This window comes from Anastrepha obliqua, chromosome 4 (assembly GCF_027943255.1).
Source record: "Anastrepha obliqua isolate idAnaObli1 chromosome 4, idAnaObli1_1.0, whole genome shotgun sequence".
In the NCBI taxonomy this organism is placed as follows: domain Eukaryota; kingdom Metazoa; phylum Arthropoda; class Insecta; order Diptera; family Tephritidae; genus Anastrepha; species Anastrepha obliqua.
In genome coordinates this window covers 115,769,956-115,788,215 of record NC_072895.1, presented here as the reverse complement: position 1 = coordinate 115,788,215, position 18,260 = coordinate 115,769,956, and the positions used below count along the sequence as shown (strand labels likewise).

Here is an 18,260-nt window from a genome sequence, read left to right as displayed (position 1 = left end):
CCTTGGCCATGTTTGCCTAACAATTTCACAGGTGTTAACGCTAATCCATCTTTGATTTGTAGAACTGATTAGTGCGTCCTTAATGAGAAGCTTACAAGTTGCGAGAGGTATCTCCAAAAAATTACTTATGTCTGGCATACAGATACCTTCTCTTGCAAGTTGACAGTTCCCTGGTATATCTCTGTGGCCTGGAACCCAGCATAAGATTATACGATATTGTTTGGCCATCTCATTTAGAGATTGGCGACAACGTACGACACTCCTTAATGTTGTTTGGAATGCATCCCGGGCTCGTAGAGCAGTTTGGCTGTCTGATAAAATGCAGATATTCGTTGATGATATTCTGTTCATCTTTAGCCATTTTAAGGCTTCATCAATAGCGTTTATTTCCGCTTGAAAAACACTACAGTGATCCGATAGTTTAAAGGATTCACTAATAGAAAGCTCTTCGCAAAATAACCCTGATCCTACACCGGTGTCCATTTTAGATGCGTTCGTGTAGAACTTAACGGGTGTGTTGGGTATTGGATCTTCTCCAAGTCATTCCAGACTAGAAGGGATTTTCATTAGGAAATTCCTTTCGAAGCGAAGAATAGGAGGGTGATAATCACAGTCACTGGGTATATCCGTGTAAGAGTATAAGATGGTTGAATGTCCATGTGTGACAGTCCTCCATTGTGAGCTCGCTTTGAGCCTTAAAGCGAAGCAGGCCGTTGAGTATTTGCAGAAAATAACCGCTTCGTAGATTTCAATAAAATTTATATTGCTTTTCAAAAGCATAAAAAACTCGTGACTGATCGAAGGATTTGTTTCAAAAATTTGGATTTTTTTAACAATTAATTGTGGGTTTTTTTTCTCGAAAATCAGAAAAATATTTCCTGATTTGATAATTTTGAAAATACAGGGTGGGACAAATAAGACCTACTAATGACTAAAGACTACTGCCAAGTAGTATGCGCAGTTGCTACATCTTTTTGAAACCACAAATTAGGATACTGCTCCGCCATTGGCCGCAAAAAGTTTTCAATCAATGTTCTGTAAGAAGCTCCTGAAATCGATTCCGGCGTTTCCTCCTCATTTTCGAAGAAATATGGACCGATAATTTTAGTGGCCATAACACCGCACCAAACAGTGCATTTAGATGGGTGCAACTGATGTTGGTGTGTTGCCCTTGGATTTTCAGAGCCCCACAATCTACATTTTTGTTTGTTGACATAACCATTTAAATGGAAATGCGCTTCATCCGATATCAAAACATTATTTAAAAAATCTATTGGTGTGGCTAATTGTGTAAAACGAATAGCGTATTGTAGTCGTTGTTGGTGGTCTTTCGGTAGGGTTCCATAATAAATTTCCAACAATTCAATTATAACCTACAAAAAGAGAAAAATCCAAGGACTTGTGATGATCACCGCAAGAGACTTCTGGAGAAACGAGCGCCACACAAACAGCGATAGTTTGAACAATTACAATTTTTTTTTTTTTTGAAATTTTGCTAAAGTCAAGTCGAAACATTATGTAATATATTAATGCTATGTTTTTGTTTTTGTAAAATAAAACAATTGACTAGCAAAAAAAAAAAAAGATTGAAAATCATCATTTTCTCGGGCCTCTGACTACCCCTAACCCCTTAATAAATTTCATTCAATTATTCTCATATTATCTTGTAGCTGTCACATTAAAAAAAAAATTCTCGAAAATTTTATTGAGAATATATCAAGGCGAAATCGTGTTGGTAAATCGCCATGTCCATGTGACAATCAGCTCAGAAGGAAACAAGCGAATTCGTTATTTGTTTTCTAGTTTTCCAGTACTTTGCTTTGACAATCAAACATATAAAACATTGTTATTGGTCTAGTGCCACCACCTTTAATAAAAGCGCCTTGATTTATTCTCATATCAGCCTGTAGCTAGCTGTCAAATTTAAAAAAAAATATTCCCAAAAATTTTATTGAGAATATATCGTATTTCTAGAATTATGGAATGCTTTCAAAATCGTATAAAAAAATCTCACTTGTCTCTCATACGCTCCTCTTCACAACGACCCTCTACTTCCCTAATAAAATTAACCTTCCGTTCAGCGCAATGTTGTTTGGAACTATAAATAAAGATAAAGTTACGTTTGAAAAAAAAAAATTAATTAGTTGTATTGCTTATAAACGAATTTGTTACAACACTGTTCAATTCAAATATCATACCATATCATATTTCCTTCAATTCGATAATGTAAATTAATTTGAATTTTACTCAAACTACAATTTTGAAAATAATTTTGTATATTTTTCTTTTTTACAGATACGCAAAAGCTCTGCAGGTGCATGATTCAATGATAAAAGGTTTGCTCAGTAAGCAGCTTTCTCGTTCTTACTTGACAAATCGGCTCCCTTAGCAAGAAACTGGGTTGCTAGCTCTAGAAATTTTTAGTTTAAGTGGAGGAAAAGTAAAATTTGTGGAAAAAACATTTCATTTTCAAAATGGTCTGCTTGCGAGCAACAAATCTCTCAACAGTTTTCATCGATATGTTCAGGACTATGGTAGTATGACATGGAATACATACTGCTTAAGTCAGCACATGATAGAGTATTTGACGTAATCCAAGATCGATGAGTGGAGAATTTACAAAGCTTTATTTCTTGTGATGTGTTGATTTAGAAGGAGTTCATGTTTTGCAAAGAGCTAGCATTTCCCAAAGAGTTACGACAGGGAGAATAATTGGATAGTCCCGACGCGATCGATAACATTGCATACCTCATTATAAGAAAGTTGGGATTGACGGAACTCCTTTCCAATGAGCCCACATTCCCATGGATGGACGGAGTGTCCAGAGGAGGCTTAGCAAAGCACAGTACCAGCTTGAAAAAGCTTCTCATAACAAACCATCTACCGGAATCGGCTTAATTCGGCTTTCATTTGTGGAACAACATCAAGACCCGCGCTACAAATAGGAGGAGAATCTCGGCCAAACACCTAACAGAATTGTACGTGCCAATTATTTATTTATTTTTAACAAAATAGTTTCATATTTGCGAAACTACGCAACTTCGCGATCGGTTTTACATTTAAAAACTAATTCACAAAATAAAATCTGGGATTAAGTGAAATAATTTCTTGTTTTAATGTTAGACAGGCAATAGACAATTTCCGCTAATAACTTCTATTTGTACCATTATTTACATTCAAATATTAATTAAAATTTAGTTTTTAAATCGTTCGCAGTTTGTTTCCATTTGAGTAAGAAAATACTTTATTGCTACCATTTTTACCAAAAAGGATTTAATATTTTCCACTTTATTCACCTTCTTAAATACAACCTTTTGTAAGGGAGTGTCAAAAATCGAATGTCACTAGTGAGCAAACCTTTAATAATTGAATCATGTGCAGGTGTTCAAAATATGCCAACACTATTAAAAAATTAAAAAAAAAAATAATAATAATCGAAGTGAAGTGATTTATGGTGCCGCTCGAAAGTGTTTTCCACACAAAATCAGCAGTGAAAAAGTGCTTTAGTGCAAATATTTTCCAAACGACTAAAATCTTCTATACCAAATATTTGCGTAATTTATATTTCTTCTATTTTCCCCTCCATTCAGCTATAAAAGCAGCGAGTGTTGAAAGTGAAAATTGAAATTTGAAAATTAAAAATTTGACGAACCAGTGTTGGATTAGTGTTTGCACGTCATATTCAGTGCGCAATATTGAAACATATTGTGGATTGCCATTTGGATATAATAAAACAACTTGTGGGTGAATCAACAACAACAGCGCAAATTACGCACAACTACAAAAGTAGCACCAAAAGCCGTAAAATGTTGCCGCCACCGCGCTTAAACGCCATAAAATGGCTAACATTACTTGCAGCCTTGGCTGCCTTCTGTAAGTATACATACATTTTTTGCCTCCCCGTTTGTATGTGGATCAGCCTATTTATGAGCGCCATTTCCTGTCTAAATACCAACGCAAATATGAGAAGTGTGTGAAGTGTGCTGAGTGTAGACTTTCCGGATTCCTTGTGTGCATAAAAGCAAAGCAAATATTTAAATAATTTTGGTATTTTTCTCGGGAATTTAGATGCGTCTGCATCATTAATACTTCGAGTGAAAAGCGCACCGAATATTGCGCCAATTAAAGCTACGTAATATTTTACGCTACTATTTTTAACAGCAATTTTCCAATTTGTTGGCAAAACATTTGGAAATTATCGCAGCTATGCGTAAGTGTGTATGCGCGTTGCTTGATGTGAAGTGTAAAGAAATGATGCTGTCAAACTAAACTGCAGCGTGGCGCTTATGGGGCGTGGGGCAACGCTGTTGCCTGCTGGTGCTACATACACAAAAATTATCAAGAAAAAAATTGCCGTTATTATTGCTTGTGTGTGAAAATGTGGTATGGAAGAAAATTTGATAGCATCGTTTGGACTTTAGGTTCTAAGAAGGAGCGTAGTACAGCAGATGGAATCATGTTAAAGTTGGTCCGCTATTAAGGACGGTATTAAGAAGTCTGCTGTTAACAATAATAATAATGAGGGTCAAAATTTATATTCTGGTGATTTTCAAAAACTAATTTTTTTTTGTTCAACATTTCAAAAATATGGTGCCAAAATTTCTTCCGAATCGAAGCAGAACTTACCGAGATGTGTGCCTCTAATTGCTAGCTAGGAAAACCCATTTTACTGAAAAAAATTGCTGTAAACTTTCAAGAACTCCTCAAGCGATCTTAATGAAAATTAAACCAGCCATTTGTTAAATAATTTAGAGTTTTTACGTGATTTTTTTTACTAAAACTGAACGAGTTTATAAATTTTTGTTGTGGAAAAAAATTTGGTTATAATAAGTAATGGAAATTTTTATAAAAAAAAATTCAAAACAAAAAATTCAACTTTGGCCTTGGCACTTAAAAATATACTATTTTATTGGAGGTAAAAATTTATTTTGCAATAAATAATGCAAAATGTCTTTAAAAAAGTTTTCAATGAAAAGAAAAGGCATTCCGTGCTAGCTTCGCTAATGTACTCGAAACGCCTAAAAATGGAAAATTTTTGTAGTGTAAAAAAAATTTTCAAAAGAAAAAATAAAAAGATGTCTGCTTTACTTCAGCTTCCTAAACAGAGAAAATTTTTTTAGAGAAAACAATTTATGATTAGGTAATTAATAAATAACGAAAATTGTCTTCAAAAAAGTTTTCAAAAAAAAAAAATTTTGCTTTACTTTAGCTTCTTAAACAGAGAAAAAAATTTTTGAGGAAAAATGTATGATTAATTAATAAATAATGAAAATTGTTTTCAAAAAAACTTTCGGCCTTAACTTTGCTTATGCACCGAACTACTTAAAAATGGACGATTTTTTCGTGAAAAAAATATATTTCAGTCTACCGATTCCCATGAAACGTGGAGAAAGTATTAAAATTCTTCTCCGAAACTTTTTCAAGAAAAAGTAAGGGCAAGAGCATTGAAAAAATGGTTTTTCCTATAGCAAAAAAAAAAAAAAAAAACAAAAAGCGGCAAATTTCAATGCGGTCAATAAAAAGTAAAATAGATATTTTTTTTTAAATTGGACATACGCGCCAGTAATAGAATAACAAAAATTTATAAAACACCATTGCAAAAATGCCTAAAATTCGGTAAGCATTAATAAATAATTATAATTATTATAATAGATGAGAATATTTAGTAGCAAATGCAAAAATGCTATACTAAAATGTGTCAGAGTACAAGAGCATCTGGCCACAGAAGTGTAGCAAACTTAAAAGAAAACAGCAGGCACAGGGTCGCATTTGTCTTCGTTGCATTGAAATACATATAAGGAGTATAGGTGTATAAATTTTTGTAATTACTTAAAATATTTTCTTGCATGTGTTTTGTTGCTGCGTCTTCGCACTGATTGGCATCTTGGAAGGGTTTTGCAAGAGAGACTTCGTATTAAAAATAAAGTATTTGGTAATAATTATCGTGAAATAGAAAAATTAAAAAATATTTCTACGATATTCGATTTAGTCAGAATTTTTCAAAGTTATTCAACTCTTGCCTTTTTTTGGCCAGTGGCCTTTCAATGAACCCAGATCAAAATTTGACAGCGTAAATGCGCTAGAAAGAGTGGTTTACGGTCTGTGTTCGCTTTCAAAGTGCGCTCATACCATTACTCATTGCTACCAAACACATAATCGCCGCTGTGGTTTAGTATTTGCTCTCTCTGTCTCTCTCTCTCTCTAATACATAAATATCCTACACCTACCTAGCCCATGCACTGTAAATAGCAGTGCACAGTGTTGCAATCCACAAAATACATTTGTATGTATGTATGTTGTATGTGCACTATGCACCACTTGATTCCCCAAAACCTTTGAATCGCGGATGAATTGGTGGATTTGTCGTTTTTGTTTTACAAGCGATTATCTTGACAACCTCTGCCACATACATTTGGTTGCCTTCCCTGCACACATGGCACTCTGCCCTTTTGCAAGCTTCACTCCATAAGCACATAAGTGTGCTGCTTTAGTGCTGTTTGCTGATAGCCTCAATTGTGCTACAAATCTCCATCGTACACCAAATAAAAAATGCACTGTGGCTTTTGCTTTTTGCTGCCTGCTACCGCGTAAGTCATATCTAAGTTGAAACACTAATACTGGATGCTATGCACTTATATGTAAATATATGCTTAATAATGTGTCTGCTATGTAATGTACGTACGTACTATGTACAGCATATGCATATATGAGTATGTACGTGAATGCTTAGTTCAAGCATCTGTCGCTTTAATCTTCGGAAACTTGAGAAAATGTTGCAATGCTTCGCTTGATTTAGGAAAATATTTGTCATACATACATAAATTCGTATGCCAGCAAATGGGCGCATAAGCGACACTTCTTATTTGTTTTATAAATAGAGCATTTAGATATGGTTGGGGAAAGAAATGGCGCTGGAATGCTCAAATATCTATAATTAAAAATGGTAAATAAGTATACGAAATTTTCTATTTCGAACCGAAAGGCGACGTTTAAAATTATGAGTGCTCTCCAAGTAACAGCTGGGCATATCATTTGAAGGCAGAAAAATCATATTTTACTTTCATTTATTAATAAACCTCTAAAACTCCCTGCAAGTACCAAATGCATAATTCGACTGCCCGTGAAAAATGAGCGGATATTTAACGCGCTTATGGGAAACTAATCCATGGATTTGTATTCGGAGAAGTCTATGCTCGATTAAAAGGTTAGAGGCGATGACTATACGGAATACTTAGATTTTTCATTTCTCAATCGCCTATCTTATCGCTGTAGCGTTGTTCAAGCTGAGCTGATGAAAATTTCAAAGGCATCACCACTGGTCCTGCGTGATATGATACCCGGTCAAGAACGCTACATTTTTGCTGAAGCAAGGCGGCTATGAAATTAGTGGAAAAAACGTCGCTAGTTTCAAAAGTGGCTGTGAAGTAAGGTCGTTCTTCTGAAGACATGTTTCAGACATTTTTGTTCAACAAATAAAATTGTTACTCATTCTTAGTAGAAATGATGCTCGCTCAATGCTCGCGATCCTTACTAGGCAGTGAATGATTAAACAGAATGGGTGTACTCGGGCTGATTTCTATAGAGGCTGGTACGATGTGAAATGAGGAAAAGGCTATACAATACCTTTTCGGCCTCCATCGGCACTATCTAGGCAAAATGCTCAAAAGCGAGGTAGATATTTCAGTAAGAAACTTGAGGCAATAGAAGACAGGGATAGTTTAAAGCCCCTGCGCCATTACAAGGGGCTACAAGAGCCTATGATTATCAATCTATCTAACCCAACCTAGCTGTGATGTGTATTTTGATGATTTCCTACCTCAAGTGAGCAGCCCTAAAGTTTTCTTCAGCTTCTCAACAGCATAGGGTTTTCTTGAGAAGCTTTTTCTACTCGGCGTCATGGCACGGCCTTCAATATTAAAAATTTAGAGAAAAAGGATCTGTGTAAGCTCTTCAGTTATTTTTAACATTTTTATAATTATTTTTAACTTTCTAGGATAAAGTATACTTAAAAAAAAGTTTTTTAGAAAAACTAACATTTTTTTATTTAAAAGTTTTGGAAACTTTTTTTGTAATTTAAAAAGAAACACCCCCATTCAATTTTTTTTTTCTTTTATTACAATTATTATTATTTGTAAACAAAAGTGCAAAAAAATGTTTTACAAAAAATGTAAGTGTTTTGTAAACACTTTTTTAAAGTATATTTTCTCCTAAAAGATTAAAGAAAATAATTAAAAAAAAACTTTTTAACAAAAAATATAATTTTTTTTTAATTTTTCCAAAGTACATTTTTTCAAAAAATAACAAAACAAAAAAATTTGAAAAATGTGTTGTATAAAGAGTCCAACTAATGAAAATTTTAACAAAAACATAAAGTTCTTTTCTAAACACCTTTTTAAAGTACATTTTACCCTAAAAGACTAAAAAACATTTCAAAAATGTAGAAAAGAATGCGAAACAGAAATTTTTAGCAAAAAAAAAATATAATAAAAAAAATGTTTGTTTTCAATTATCATTTTGTATCCATTTATATGTATACGTTTTTTCCAAAATTTTTTTTCCCCCAAATTATTTTTCCGAAATTTCCCAGAATTTTTACCAAAAAAATATATGTTAAATTTTTTTTTTCAATTATCATTTTTTTATCCATTTTTTCCAAAATTTTTTTTCCCAAATTATTTTTCCAAATTTTTTTTTGTTTTCCAAAATTTCCAGAAATTTTTACCAAAACAATATATAATACATTTTTTTTTCTTTTCAATATCATTTTTTATATTTGTGTAATAATTTTTTTTCCAAAATTTTTTTTCCACACTTTTTTTCAAAGTATATTTTATCCTAAAAGACTAAAATTTTTTTTTTCGCAAATTTTTTTTAATCAAAATTTTTTTCCAGAAATTTTTACCAAAAAAATATACATACATATGTATTACAAAAAAAATTTGGTTTTCAATTATCATTTTTTTACCCATTTATTTATTTTCGGCCGCCGTAGCCGAATGATTTGTGCGGGAATTCACAGAGAGAGTGTTGGTTCGAATCTCGGTGAAACACCAAAATTAAGAAAAACATTTTTTTATAGCGGTCACCCCTCGGCAAGCAATGGCAAACCTCCGAGTGTATTTCTGCCATGAAAAAGCTCCTCATAAAAATATCTGCCGTTCGGAGTCGGCTTGAAACTGTAGGTCCCTCCATTTGTGGAACAACATCAAGACGCACACCACAAATAGGAGAAGGAGCTCGGCCAAACACCCAAAAGGGATGTACGTACCAATTATATATGTATATATATATTTTCATAATATTTTTTTTCCAAAATTTTTTTCAAAGTATCCTAAAAGATTAAAATTTTTTTTTTGATGTAAAAAGAATTGAATATATTTTACTTTAAAAAACAACTCTACCAAAATTTCCAACATTGAATAAATTTCAAAATTATAAAAATTTTTTCAAAAGTTTTTCAGTTTACTTCTTGTACTCGAGCTTACATTTTTAAAAGAATGCACTGTCGTAGCCAAAAATACTTGAATCAACTGACATGAAATCGCTCTATTACGTTTGGCTTCCATTACTGTGCCATGTTCGCGTTGGTGTTAAGTTGTATTCATGTAGAAAAGGAGACATCCTCGAAAGCAAAACATTTACCAATAATTTGGAAAAACTGTAGAACATTAGGGGCTACTGAAGACTTCAGTACCTTGTCTTTTCTGCTACATTTTTCGTGCATTAGGAAACTAAACGATATAAAAAGTGCAAAATAAGTGCATTTTCGGGATGACAAGAACACACACAATGCTTCCTTCGAATTAATGTATTTTGATAGTAAATGCTTGGTAGACATATCTCTGAGATTGGTTAAATTGAACTCCGATTTATGGAGATTAACATAGAATGTATCCGTACTAAATAGCAATTAGTGCTGCGGGTAAAGAAGTTTGCTAACACCCTGTGATATTGGAGCTTAAGTTCAACTTTTTTCTAGACGGCCATTTAATTTAAAATAAGATATGCACTTCCTGCTAGGATCCTCAAGTAATTTATCAGTGACGCTTGAATTCCCAGGCACGCTAATATTCATTATATTTTTTCTTTTACATAAAAGTTATACGCAAATTTTGTATATGCTTGAATGTAGGGGCAATAGGTCAGAGTTACTATATATTCAATTACGTATGAAATATTCTGTAGCTACTTGAAAAACCAAACAATGATGCTCTTTGTTCTGCCAACCCTCGAAAACTCAAAACAAACGAGCTGAAAAATCCACGGAAAAGATAAGCAAAGCAAAGATGGGCTCGCACTACTTGAAAACTTGATGTGTTGCGTACCAAAATGTTTTTCATTGTTCTCACGGTTGTATTTGAGCAGAGCTTTTTTATGCGCGGTAATAAAAAGCCTGAAAGTGCCTTGGTTGGCGAAGAATGTCCCGAGATAGTCATTAAGCAGCGGCGCAAGTGCACGTACGGGTGCTTTGGTGGTAATGACATTCCTGAATTATTGCTAAAATATATTATTTACACGAGTTGCTGCTAAATTGCCAACTTTTTTATGCGGTTGTCAAAATTAAAGTTAGCATGAAGAATAAAGAAGTAAAAAATTGCGGAAACTCCTTAACTTTAGCACCCTCTTTTGTAAGTTTAAAGTGGCATGCCACGAATTTCTTGTGTAGTTGAATTTGCGTGTTTTTATAAAGGTGAGCTGTTTGATGTTGTTTGGACATAATAAATTTAGTTTTTTACGCCTTTCTAGGCAAGCGTGCATAAAGCGACAGTAATTTGAATTAAATGCTGTTGAAAGCTGGTAATATTTGTATGGCAGGAAGTTAATGCTTAGTTTGGAAAAAAAGTGCGTGTACAACTTTAAATAAAATACAATAATTTTTCTTTTACATAGAATTCGGTGATATAATACTTTTAGCACTTAAACTTTTAACGACGACGATCAAGGTAAACGGAGATATTTGAGATTTCTTCTTCTTAATTGGGACGATAACCACTTTAATAACTTGAGCCCAGTTTAACAAAGCGCGCCGCTAGTCGTCTCTTCCGCATGCTAATTGGAGCCAAGTCCATGTCCACCTAATCTTTCCAACGCAAAGGAGATCTTCCTCATTCTTCGCTTTTTATAAGTTATAATAATTTATAATATTCAAAGTGGCACAAAATTAATCACCCTATCCAGATCATCATGGCAAATATGTTTATGGATGGCTCGAAGTTGCACGGAAGAGTTGGTGGGGGCGTATTCTGCGAGGAGCTCCCGATCAAGCTCAATTTTAGGCTTCCGGATCACTGTAGTGTTATTCAAGCGAAGGAAGCCGCAATTGAGAAAGCTGTAGATTGCTTGCTCACTTCGATAATCACTGTAAAGGATGCAAATATCTACAGCGATATCAAGTGGCGATTACAACCGTGGGCTCATCGTTTGTGCGTTCGAAATTAGTCGGGGAATGGCTCGCTTCTCTCTCGATTACATCCGAATACTTCGATATTCGGCTCACACAGCGGCATAGAGGAGAAACTGTTGGGCTGATGGACTGACTAGAACCGACTGTCGAAGTATTTGAAACATGTTTTTGATTTCTGATCCCTGAGCTGGTGGCTGCGACTACTCACTTGCGTAATAACTATCAAGAAAGTAAATATTTACTCTGATAGCAAAGCGGCAATAAGGGTCCTGTGCTCAATCATCGGTGTGGTTTGCTCCTGGAAAAATGCGCATCGCGTCAATTCAGCGAGCAAAGTCGCAAGATCCTTCTAGTCACGAATGGATCGGGGGCCTTCGAGGGAAGTTCTAAGGCAAAAAAAGCTGCAGCTCTCGAATTTGGACCTACCATCCTTGAACCTTGAACCTACTATCCTCACCGGTCATTGCCCGTTAGGCGTCCATATGGTGAGGCTTGGGATCGCTTCAAGTCTTTTCTGCAGAAGCTGGATAGAGGACGACGTGGAATCATCACATCATCTTATTCTCAGCTGCCATGCTATCGTCGGGGAAATATTTAGACTTCTGGGCTCTCACTTTTTCGCTACACCTGCGGATATTCCGGATTTAAATATCACAAATCAGGTGAAATTCGTCAGTAGCTTGAAGCGGCTACTGTTGGCCGTCATCTGCTGATTTCAAGGCCTCTTCCACCTGTATGGTTCCTTTCCTTTTCCTTTCCCCTGTATGGTATCACAACGGAAGAATTTTGAATATTTGTCCAAGTGGGCCCTCCGCAAGGGCAGACATTTATCCAAACCTAATCACCCTATCGGCGGGTATTTGGTGGCCACCGTAGCCGAATGAGTAGGTGCGTGACTACCATTTGGAATTCGGAGAACGTAGGCGTGAATCTCCGTGAAACACCAAAATGAAGAAAAAATTGTTTCTAATAGCGGTCGCTCCTCGGTATTCAATGGCAGACTTCCGAATATATTTCCGCCATGAAAAAGCTCCTCATAAAAAATGTCAGCCATTCGGACTCGCTTGAAACTGTAGGTCCCTCAATTTGTGGGACAATATCAAGAAGCACGCCACAAAGAGGAGGAGGTTTGGTCAAAGAGCCAATAAAGGCTCAAAAATCCAAGTACGAAAGTCAAAAAGTCGAGAAAGTCAAAAAGCCTACATATTTTTCGAACGATACAAAAATTAGCTCTACCATTCTACCAGTAAACTCAGCGGCTTGCAGAAAATGTTGAAGCTAGAACTTCTATGTAGATAATTGTCCTTAAGCTGCTCTACTCCAAGTCCAAGAAGTAAATTAAAAAATTAAGACTGAGCTAACACTCACTTTTCATGCATGATTCCCCTTCGGCGCGTTTCTTTTGCCGTTCTCTTTTTAGAGGCCAAATATTGTTTGAATATGACTTCTTTCCTTGGCAATCCGAATATAGCGCCAGCGTTCTCGACGGCCAGTTCAATCACTAAATAGCTCTTTGCTACACGCCACTATATCCAAATATTTACCGAGCCTAAAGCAGGTGTTGATTATTCTATGCGGTCTGCATACAAAATTGACCATTAAAGTTTTTTTTTTTTAAATAAAGCCAACATTTAGACTCCTCATTTGGGCAACTTTTTCATTACCAGAGATATAAATCTTGCTTACTGGTATAACTTCCGCCGTTATTAGCTTTTAGATACTCGTTTAAACACAACTAACCTTTTATAGCTTTCATTTGTGTGGATGGTTTGTAATTCCGATAGCCAAATACAGAATTGCGGTGCTTCATTTTGTAATTCAAAAGCAGCTCCATTTGTATATGGCCGTTGTGGTATTTTTTATCAACATAAAAACAAATAAATGCGCCACTTTTATTTGTCAAATAGGGGCAACTCATAATTTTTGTCATAAGCCAGCATTTACATTATTAAAACAAACGTTCACAAAGCTTTGCATAAACCTGCACGCGTGGGCTGGATTGCATTGCCTAAACATTTCTAAATTTCATTTTCCACGCTGCGCCACCTACGCTGGAAGATGATTCAATATGTAAAACGTTAAAATTTATTTAAAAATTATGTTTCTTATATCACCATTTTATATGCAAAGTGGCGCAAAATTAATCACTCTATCAGAAGGTTGATAATTTTGTGAATTAAACAGCTGCAGTATAAAAACAGGCAAGCAACGGAGTGCGTATAAATATCTACATCACTCAAAATCACTTTTTCTAGTAAAAAAGTTATTAAAAAAAAAATTAGATGATTAATTTTGCCCCACCTTACGCGCCCCTAAAGATTAAAATAAGTATTTTAAGTGCCGAAAATACTTAAAATATTTTTTTTATTTAGTAAAAAAGTTATTCAAAAACAAAATCGGATAATTAATTTTGCGCCACCTTGTATAAACCAACATAACTATTTTAATATTAATTAATTTTTTTAGTTTTTTCACGTTTACTTCTCGTTTACTTTGTGTCTAGAATTTCAATTGAAGAGCGCTACAAATTCGCCATTCACCTATTAATATGGGCAACTGCGAGCCTAAAACAACTGACTGCAAGTTAAGAATTATTTAATTTTAATTATCGGCAGTTAGAAATGTTTAAAACCGCGAGCTAAAGGTCACGTGCGTTACAAAGAGTAGGCAAAACCATGAAAAGAATAAAAAATATTTCACCAGCACTTATAATTCAATCAATTTTAATTAAATTTGAAAAATGCGCTCAAACTTTAAACGAATTCATATGTAACGGGTTACTTTTTATAAGTAATAGGAATATCTGTTAAACGAGCTGACCTGAAAAAATGTTTAAAAATCGCTTGAATTTATAATAAGAAAGCATTTTCTGTTGGTGTGCAAATTCGGCCAAGTAACTTATACAAGGTGGCGCAAAATTATTTACCCTATTTTCACTCCTCTCGGGGAGCATAGGGTCTCGACAAGACTCTTCCATCTTACACGGTTCTGTGCTGTTGTTTTTGCACCGTCCCATGAGATGTCGTCAGCATCTGCTAGTTCGCGCAGCATCGACCGTCTCCAAGTGTTTTTTGGTCGACCGCGCCCTCTGCTTCCTTGCGGGTTCCAGTCAAGTGCCATCCTCGTGATGCTATCTGGTGGTTTTCTCAGTGTGTGATCTATCCATCGCCACTTTCTGCGTTTGATTTGCCTAAGAATGGGTTCCTCGTTCGTTAATCTCCACAGTGCGTCGTTACTGATTGTGTTTGGCCAGAATATTCTGCAGATGATGCGGAGGCATTTGTTGATGAAGGATTGTAGCCTCTGTGTGATGGTGTTAGAAATCAGCTCTGTTTCACTTCCGTACAGTAATACTGCCTTTACACGTGAGCCGAATATTCGTAGTTTAGTGCGCCTAGAGATTTGCGAACTCTCCCATACCGTATGCATTCGCCCGAATGCCGCCCTTGCATTGTTTGGCCTGCAGTTGACATCTTCATCTGCTCCGCCATCTGCCGTGATGATGCAGCCGAGGTAGCAGAAGCTTTCGACAAACTCCACCGGACACCCGTCAACCATTTTAGGTCTGGCCTTCTTGTGGTTAACTCTCATGGCCTTGGTCTTGGCAATGTTGACATCCAGTCCGACAGTGCGTGCCAGCGCGACTAGTTTGTCCGCCTTCGCTTGCATGTCGGAGAGTTTGTGAGAGAGGAGGCAAATGTCATCGGCGAAGTCCAGGTCCTCAAGATGTCTTATGAAAATCCATATAATGCCTTTTTTGTGCAGGGTCAGTTGGCTCATGACGTCATCAAGGACGATGGCGTAGAGAAGGGGCGACAGGGGACAATCTTGCTTTACGCCTGCGTTGGTAGTGAATGGTTCGCTAATATCGCCTTTGTGAAACACTGCCAATATGGAGTTCTCGTAGAGAGCTTTGTTGAGGCGGATTATCTTGGCGGGAACTCCCTTTCTACTCAGTGCCAGCCATATTGTCGCCTTCTTAAAGTTATCCTCTCAGGAGATTTATATTTTTGCAAATAACGTCGTACGCAAATCACATTTGGCACTTGTGAAGTAGGCAGCTGCTGTATGGAAACAGGCAAGCAACGGAGTGCGTATAAAGATTTACATCACTCAAAATCACTTTTTTTAGTAAACAAGTTATTAAAAAAATAGATGATTAATTTTGCGCCACCTTGCATAAGATATAATATAATATGAAGGGTTGAGGTATGCTTGCTCTTTCCTTTGATTGAATTTCACTCAAAATCATTATTTTTATTTAGTCAAGAAGATATTTAAAAAAACATTGATTAATTTTGCGCCACCTTGCATAAGATATAATATGGAGGGTCGAGGTACGCTTACTCTTTCTTTTGATTGAATATCACTCAAAATCGTTTTTGTTAATTAGTAAACATTTTATATACAAAAAAAATGGATGATTAATTTTGCGCCACCTTGCATAAGATTTGAGTGGTCAAGGTATGCTTGCTCTTTCATTTGATTGAACATCAACATGAGCTTATAGCGTCTGGACAGAGTGCACTATCTGAGATGCCTACCTTTTCCATGTGCTTCGTCCACAGAAAGGGGCTCATCATCAGTCCAACCAGCTGCCACAATCCCTTCTGCTTAATGACAGGAGAATCTGCGACAGTTAAGTCATTTGACTATGCTAATTAGCCAGAAATAAGTCTAACTTCATTAGACGCTATTCAGAAAGCTGTCCAACCAATGAAGCCTAAATTCTGAGCATTTGATTTATTTCTTGTATATTCCAAATAAAGCTCCATACCTCTAAAAGGCATCCGTTACACGTATCAGTTAGACGACAGCGCACATGAACAACTCAAAGTAATACAACTCAATTTCTACAATTTCTGAAACGGACTCGATAAGTAAAGATAACGCTGGGTGCGATCTATCACTCACTGTAGCTGTTGCCTCGTTACATATTTTCCTAGCCACATGTAAAGTTCCATCGCCAGCGACGTACAATCGCATGTACGCGTAAACACTCGTCTCGTTGATGTTTGTACTGGGTCATCATTCAATTGAAATTGATTAAAAGCATTTTTCGCGGCAATTTTATGTACATGTTTTTTACTGTTCATTTCTTTATACATATTTATTTTATGTTCAAGTTTGTATGTGTGTACATATTTTATTTTATTTTTTTCTCCACTCAATTGATTTATGCTTCCAGGCTATACTTCATATATTTTTGCTACTGTTTGCGCACTTACATATTTTTGCTAGTTCACTTTAGTGTACTTTGAGTAGCAGATTTTGTGCGATCAGACCAATTAAGTGTTTGTTGTTTTTGTCTGCTTTTTATATATTTTATTTACTTCTATGTATTTTACTTTCGCAATTTGCGCAATTCGCTTATTCTCTGCATAGCATCTAAACCTCCGCCGACTCGGTTTGGCGCGCTTGCCTTATCTACATAAATTTTCTGTGTCATTTTGGTACTTTGATGGATTGAAAGTCCAATTTAATGTAGAATTTACCAAATCACTTGTTAATATAACGCGTGAGTTAAAAGCACTATGAATATAATTTTTTATGCAGTTTATGCTGTCAACTCTGGTCAGTAATAGTTCAAATTTAGGTAGTTTCGTAGTTCAAACTGGTTCGTGGGATTTATTATGGGCACGCCACTGTTGTAAGAACTGCGACTAGACTACTAGAAACCCTTTCGATCTTGTGACGTCTATTACAAGTTAAAGAGTTATTTCATTCTCATGTACTGACTACAATTCGGTAGAGAACCAGTTCGAAACCCACAGTGGGCACGAGAACCAAGTGATAGAAGATGTTTATACTACTAGCGGTCGCCTCTCAACAGGCAATGACAAGCTTCCAAGTATATTTCTGCCACGAAAAGCTGCTCTAAAAAAAAACGAGCCAATCGGAGTCGGCTTAAAACTGTAAGCCCTTCCGTTTCTGCTACAACAACAAGGCACACAGCACAAAAAAGGCGGAGCTCGGGAAAACACGAAAAAAAGGGCGTGTTAATTATATATATTTGTACGAAGTGGCGCGAAATTAATCGCTCTCTCGGAAGATTTATAATTTTTGCAAACGACGTCGTACGTCGCTCATATTTGATACTTGAGTTCTATACGTGTACAGCTCCAGTACACAACCAAACAAGCTTGGAGTGCATAAAGGTTAAAATACAAATTTCCATCACTCAAAAATAATATAATAAAACGCGTTTTTTACGCATTTTTCCCGCACCCAGGTCTGGCTAGACCGGCTTTTTCGACTTAGGGCGCGAATTTAACATATTTCTAGTAGAGCTAACGACTTGAGCTTTCAGGTAGCTTCCTAAAATTGTATTTTCTATCGATTTATGGATATAAACTTTTAAAAAGGCTCCTCCAACAGCACGAAAAATGGTTTTAAAAAAGGTGTCCACCGCAGGGTTAATAGTCTCTGGACGGTTGGAGTAACATTTGTTCTGTTAAAGTGGTCTTGTGAAGTCAAATCGCTGCTTCTACATTGCCAATCGACATCACCGCCCCGATGAAAGACAATACATTTTGGACTACCAGCTACAGAGGCCAGCAATTCACTGTTGCCGTGTACTTTTAGTGGTCAAGGAGTTGGCTTGGCAAGAACTTTGAGCTGCTATTGGAAAGAGCCCAATATTAATAGGAAAAGTGGTCATAAAAGTTAAAAATACACAATTTTTTTATATATGTAATAGATGCGCATCAAAAACTATTATAAATAAATTGCACTCATTTTGCGCCCCAATAAACATTTACTTTGCTCATAACTTCTATAGCAAACACAATCAAAAAAGTTTTCAAGTGACAATTAAATGCACTCCGAAACATTTTCCACAGCTGCATGCCGCATG

The 18,260-nt window shown here is 35.8% G+C and overlaps 1 protein-coding gene and 1 long non-coding RNA gene across 13 annotated transcripts in view; one reads left to right on the top strand and one right to left on the bottom strand.

Moving 5' to 3' along the window:
- The window catches only part of LOC129246049 (cell adhesion molecule Dscam2), a 244,335-nt gene that overhangs the window by 20,741 nt on the left and 205,334 nt on the right, over window positions 1-18,260 (top strand). For 11 of the 12 annotated variants that reach the window (XM_054884561.1, XM_054884562.1, XM_054884564.1 and 8 more), the window contains exon 2: window positions 3,591-3,873. In XM_054884561.1, the coding sequence (XP_054740536.1) occupies window positions 3,807-3,873 (67 nt within the window). In that variant the 5' untranslated portion in view covers window positions 3,591-3,806. Of the gene's footprint in view, window positions 1-3,436; window positions 3,874-18,260 lie in introns of those variants that run through there. The other variant, XM_054884560.1, reaches the window with a different exon arrangement.
- On the bottom strand, window positions 16,133-16,534 carry LOC129246051 (uncharacterized). The gene is made up of 2 exons (XR_008582439.1): window positions 16,319-16,534; window positions 16,133-16,266 (listed from the first exon to the last, which is right to left on the bottom strand). It is a non-coding gene; the product is annotated as an uncharacterized LOC129246051 (long non-coding RNA).